Source organism: Pinus tabuliformis, chromosome 5_2 (assembly GCF_031772625.1).
Source record: "Pinus tabuliformis cultivar Carrire ecotype Pingquan chromosome 5_2, CPIR1, whole genome shotgun sequence".
Taxonomy (NCBI): domain Eukaryota; kingdom Viridiplantae; phylum Streptophyta; class Pinopsida; order Pinales; family Pinaceae; genus Pinus; species Pinus tabuliformis.
Genome location: NC_142306.1, coordinates 53,480,865 through 53,487,130, shown reverse-complemented (window position 1 = coordinate 53,487,130; position 6,266 = coordinate 53,480,865). Strand labels below are relative to the sequence as shown.

The window sequence follows — 6,266 nt, the reverse complement described above, 5'->3', positions numbered from 1 at the left end:
ATGCAGAGAATTACAGGCTTTATTCAAGGAGCCACTTCACAAAAGGACTGGAGCTGATGATGCTTCTCTTTGTCTACAACATTTATTGCTCTGCTGCAAAAGATTTTGTCTCTTACCTGTTAATAACACTTTCGATGTGGTTTTTGGTGGTGACATGGTTGTTTGCTCCATTCTTGTTCAATCCCTCGGGTTTTGAATGGAAAAAGATAGTTGAATATTGAGAAGATTGGACCAAATGGATAACGATAGGGGTGGTATTGGCATCCCTGCAAACAAAAGCTGGAAATCTTGGTGGGAAGAGGAATATGAGCATCCTCAATATACTGGATTTGGACTGACTGCTATGTCTCTTGATTCACTCAATGACTTTCAAGAAATGCATACTACATGGACGGGGTCATGGCTAGTGCTGATGGAGCACCTTATGTAAGACCTAACATGGTCTGCATATTTGAGCGATATGAAGGCGACATAGCTTGGCGCCACACAGAATGTCAAATTTCAGGCATGGAGATTCGAGAAGTCAGACCAAAGGTTATTTTAGTAGCCCGTATGGCAGCATCTGTTGCAAACTATGATTATATCGTGGATTGGGAATTTCAGACCGATGGCCTTATCAGAATTAAGGCTGGACTAAGTGGGATCTTGATGATCAAAGGTACAAAATATGGGAATGTTAACCAGATCAGATCCCAGGACGAACTTCATGGGACTTTGCTCGCTCAGAATATAATTGGTGTCATCCATGACCATTATGTTACGTTTTACCTGGACATGGATGTTGATGGTACATACAATTCCTTTGTTCAGGTCAAGATGGCCAAGCAAACGGTGAAGAATGGACAAACTCCAAGGAAAAGTTTTTGGAAAGCAGAGAGGCACGTAGCCCAAACAGAGAAGGATGCCCAAATTAAGCTGAGCCTCTATCAGCCATCTGAATTTCATGTTATCAATCCATCAAAGAAGACAAAGATTGGCAATCCAGTGGGATATAAAGTTGTCCAAGGCGGCACTGCTGCAAGCTTGCTCGATCACAATGATCCTCCTCAGCTCCGAGGGGCCTTCACTAACAATCAGATATGGGTCACTCCATATAACAAAAGCGAGGAGTGGGCAGGTGGGCTATATGTTTACCAAAGCAAAGGAGATGACACTTTGTCTGTATGGTCTAACAGGAACCGTAATATTGAGAAGAAAGACATTGTGCTCTGGACAGCGTCATGCTAGTTCTCCTAATCTGGTGTATTTTTGTTCTCAAGCAATGACTTGGTCATCTTCGCTTCTCCTTACCAGTCTTGAAAAGAGGTACTCTCTTCCAAAGATAACCGTATGAAGGTCACTAATGAAGCATGGGCACTAGAGGCCGATATTGAGTATTCTGGTGGTGCAATTATTGATATTGAAACAAGATTAAATATCTCTAAAGCAGCTTTTCAGGAAAGACTAACTACTACAGGCCTTGAATCTGAAATCGCTGGGGAGGTGACATCAGAACTTTTGAACAAGGACTTTGAAGGCCTTGGGGGAACAATTTCTACTGCGCGCTAGCCAAGAGTTAGTCCATTGTACGCCTATAGATACAAATAAGGAAGATTTTCTCAAGCCCCAGTAAAGATGAAGATGGGTACCTCTGTATCCAATTTTTCTGTGATGAGATTTCTTTTGGTCTAAAAGATAGGGAGATTTCTCTTGCAAAGACTACGTTATTGATTGCTGTTGAGGATGAAGCATTTATGTCTTATAATCGAGATATGGATGCTCGAACAGTTGTAAAGGAGGGTTTGTTGTTCGTCATATTAAATTTGCAGAGAATTACAGGCTTTACTCTCGCAATCATGTTGTCAAAGCGTTTGAAGTGATTTTACTACAGCCAGGTTATAGATGACAAGGAGAATATTATTCTTGTTTATGGTAAAGGTTGAAGAAATGCTGTGGTAAAGGTGTGAACCCCGATGAGGCCGTTGCCATGGGTGCTGCCATTCAGGATAGTATACTTCGTGGTGATGTGAAAGAGTTACTTCTTCTTGATGTTACTCCTCTGTCGTTGGGAATTGAAACTCTTGGTGGTGCATTTACACGGCTTATCAACAGAAACACCACAATTCCAACAAAGAAAATTCAGGTGTTTTCAACTGCTGCAGATGGTCAAACTCAGGTAGGAGTGAGAGTATTGCAAGGTGAGCGGGAAATGGCTTCAGATAATAAGCTGCTTGGCGAGTTTGAGCTTGTTGGCATTCCACCAGCACCCAGAGGTGTACCTCAAATAGAGGTTACCTTCGACATTGATGCAAACGGTATTGTGACTGTATCTGCTAAAGACAAAGCCACGAATAAGGAGCAGAATATCATTATCCGGTCGTCTGGAGGACTGACAGAAGACGAGACACAGAAAATGGTGAGAGAGGCTGAGATGCATGCGCAAAAAGATTAGGAAAAGAAGGCATTAATCGATTCTAGAAATGTTGCGGACAGCGCGATATACTCAGTAGAAAAGCCCTGCAGAAACTAAAGACCCCTACGATATACTTAGTAGGGGCTTGGCTTGTTTAAATGCTTGAATGGGTTTCAGTCCAAAGCGGAGCTGTCAGTTAAGGCAAACTAAAGACCGGTACACAGGTGGCAGTTTCCTATGTTTCAGGGGATTGGAAAACATGGAACCTTGAAGACCCATCACAGCCACCGCCAGAAGGAGAGCAGATGTCAAAGAAAGAGAACCATTATAATTAAAGCCATCATGCATAACACGGTGTTAGAGTCCTACTTGATTTAGAACTCTTTAAAAACTCCAGTCAGCACTTTAGTTATATTTATTAGTTAGTTCAATAGCTAATAGGTGTCAGTAGAGGTAGTTATCGACTCCCCTCATGCTGGAGGAGGATGCTCGAATTAGTTAGAATAAGGATTCTATATATAGCTGAAACAAAAATGTAATGAGGGTTGGAGATTTTATAAAACAGAGTACTGTTTTGGCTTATGTAGAAATACAGAGTTCAGTAATATAATAGAACTGCTTTTCTTCTCAGGATTCATAAAGTGTTTCTATGTTCAAGATGTGTGGTTTTACTTTATCCTTGATTTATTTTACAGTTGCATAGATGTGTAATCACTCAGAATTCACTTATGCTGCTCTGATTTCCCGTACACATTCATGAACTGTGGTTTTATAAGAGTTGTGTTTTGAACATTTAAATGCTACATGCCCTGACTTCTATGAAAAGGCTGTATCATTATTTGCTGAGGTTTTATTGACTCCATAGGCCCAATGGAAACTTATGTAATGTTTGTCCAACCTTCATATTTGTCACTGTTATGTAACAAGAGTTAGCCCTCTTATTTTTAACCAAAATCAATAACCCTTTGAGAGAGCCCTCTCAGGCTAAGGAGGCTAAGCCTTAGTCAAAAGATTGGTTTGAAACAGTTACTTGAAGTCTTCCTGGTTTGCAGCCTTCCAGGATTTGATTTTGAGATAACACCATGGATGCATGTTGCTCCCAAATTTCTGAAAAAATGTCATTTAGGGACTCAAAACGGCTCTGAAAGTTCAGGACCTGAAAAACTGCTAAAAATAGTAAACTATGCTACAATTTAGGAAACTGAAAGAGACATTTGTGGGGGTCTAAATGGGATAGGTGGGTGGCCACTAACATCCACTTAAATCATTCCTCCCTCCTTAGGAAGCAATGGTCCCCACTGTGTTGAGTTCCTCCCTGAGATGAGGAAGCTTCTGCTGAGCTGGGTCTCTGGTGAGCTGTTCTACAATCTCTGATATGTCCAAAAATGGTGGGAAGCATGGTCGACGATAGTCCACATTGAACACTCGGTGCAAGCAAAGGAATGGAGCAATTCTATGCTTCAAAGAATTTTTCCCCATAGCCTTGGTACTCGTGTAAGGACCATGTCAGAGTGGTCTGAGCTTCTGATGGGCTCTTGTAAGGCATTCTTTCTACAAATGTAACCAAACTTTTTCGCCCACCTGACACTTGTGTGGTACCCCTGTGGGTGAGGAGAAGTTGTTCTTGTGTTCTATCATGACCGTATCCCTTTGTTGTTGCTGCTGCGTGGAGGAACCCTTCGCGGGGGTCATGGATGTGGTGACAATCTTCCCCTTACTTTGGGAACGAACTATATAGAAAATGAATTTCCTAGTTTGGGAGATGAGCTTGCTGTCTTTCTTAGTAGTGATCAAAGAGGTGGTGGTAGGTGGGGCTACCTCCAGTATCCTATATAATGAATTACACAAAGAAACAATGACAGCATGAGGCCTTGACTCATACACAGCATGTCGCCTCCACAAGTATGGCTCACCTCATAGTACATCACAAACATCTAGAGGTGTAACATCACACAATACCTCGTCTATGAAGGGCTTGATGCTATAAGGAAGGCGGCACTACTAGCGAACTTTAAGATCTTTTCCTTCATGAAGCCACCCAATATTGTACGGTTGCAGGTGTGGTGTAGTCGATAGGCCCAACCGCTTCACAACCTCTGCTGAAATGAGATTGTTTTGGCTACCACTATCGACAATGAAATGCAATGGTGATCCATTCACCCACATCTTTGAGTGGAAAATATGCTCCCCCTCCTCTGGATCTTCGAGTTCATTCTTCTAAATCTTGGCAGTGGCAATAGTGGCACTGGGATCCACATCAATGATCTGCTTCCCTTTGCCATTCCCCTTGTCGGGTTTTGGCTTAGGGTCGGAACATGCATTTGATTTGGAAGCCTTCAACTCAGCCACCAATGACTACTTGGTCCGACACTCACTTGTGTTGTGAGTGGGGCTCTTGTGGAATTCACACCAATTTCTTGTGTCCTTTTTTGACTTCGTGGTGTTGTTTTTTTCTTGTGGCTTCAACAGGTTGACTTGGGAGACCCCACCTTGGCTTTGTCCTTTGGTATTCAGATCCATAGATCCAAAGTCTAGCTTCTTCTCTTTGAACTTTTCTCGATTTTGACAGCATATCGGTATGACGTGCCGAGCGAGGAGATGTTGAGGAACTCCATCTCTTCCTAGATGTATTTGTGTAGGCAGCCGCGGTATTTGAGTACCAGATGCAGATTAGAATCTTTGATACCCAACTGTGTGTGAAGGGTATGAAAAATGTTGTGAACTCTGGCATATCTTGGTCCCTTCCATGCCGCAGCGTGGTCCACTTTATGTATTTGTCGTCGTAGCTTTTGATAGGGTAGTACTACTCCTTGACGGCATTCCAGATTGAATCCCAAGTGGGTGCGGCTGAAAATAGTGAGCCTGTGCTTTCATTCTTATGCTCGCAGTAGGTTTCCCACCAGTCCTTGACATGGGGGCCTGCTTTGAGAAGAGTGAAGCAATCTTTTCCTGACTTGAAAAATCATGAACAGAAAAATATCCATCTAGCAGATTTAACCATTTATTTACGGCATCTGCATCTATCTAACCCTCAAAGATGGGGAATTCAAAATTAACTTGTATCTTAAACAGTGTGGCGTTTCTAGAGTAATTGTTGGAAGCTGATGTGTCACCTCTGGGTAGCCACTGAAGGATCTGCGCAAAGCTATCCATCATCACATTCATTTTCCACTCAAGGGCTTCTTCGAGCAATATTTTGATAGGATCTCCTGCCCCCTTGTCTTTCTTCTCATCCGCCATGGGAGGCCGTCGGGATTTGCGAGGCTGTTCTTGCAAAGGTTCGACCAGTTCAAGCCCGAACTCCTTATATGCCGACCACATTGGGGACATGCAAAGAAAAACAGAGAAAAAGCAGACTGCTTTGATACCACTGATCTGGATTTAAACAGGAACGTAATAAAATACAAAGATAACCATAAAGACAGATATGCAGCGGAAATAATACTTCATTTGATTAATGTAAAATACTGAAATATGCTTACAAACAGTAATGCAAATAAACCAGCTAGGGCGATGGTAGCTTATCTCGGAGAAGAGATGTGGCGGCTACATGCCTCTGAACTGTGTTACAATGAGGCTCAAAGGCCTATTTATTGTTGAGAAACAATGAAAAACCCTTATCATCCCAAAACCTAACCTTGGAAGATGAAATGCCAAATTATGGGCCCCGTTTTGGGTAAGTTGGTACATCAACTTCTTGGGGTCGTAACTTTGGCATACGATCTCTGTTTGACGTGTACAATAGCTCGTTAGAAAGATCTATCTGAGCAATACAACTTTGGGAAGCAAAAAATTGGACTATGGACCCATGTTGGTCCTATAGTTTTGAAAAAACGTCGTTTAGGGCCTCAAAACGGCTTTGGAAGTTGAGGGT

General features: G+C 42.3%; 1 protein-coding gene and 1 pseudogene across 1 annotated transcript; both read left to right on the top strand.

Annotated features, from left to right (window-relative positions):
- The first annotated feature begins 361 nt into the window (after positions 1–361).
- LOC149157533 (amine oxidase [copper-containing] gamma 1-like) lies at positions 362–1,227 on the top strand. Its single transcript, XM_089433717.1, has one exon. It carries the CDS (start codon positions 388–390, stop codon positions 1,225–1,227), a length of 840 nt encoding a protein of 279 aa, XP_089289843.1. The 5' UTR covers positions 362–387.
- A 739-nt stretch (positions 1,228–1,966) lies between these two features.
- LOC149157532 (heat shock 70 kDa protein, mitochondrial pseudogene) lies at positions 1,967–2,431 on the top strand (annotated as a pseudogene).
- The last annotated feature ends 3,835 nt before the right edge of the window (positions 2,432–6,266 follow it).

Bases quoted from the DNA above. Each gene is read 5' to 3' on its own strand.
- LOC149157533 (XM_089433717.1), top strand. From the start codon at position 388: ATGGACGGGGTCATGGCTAGTGCTGATGGAGCACCTTATGTAAGACCT.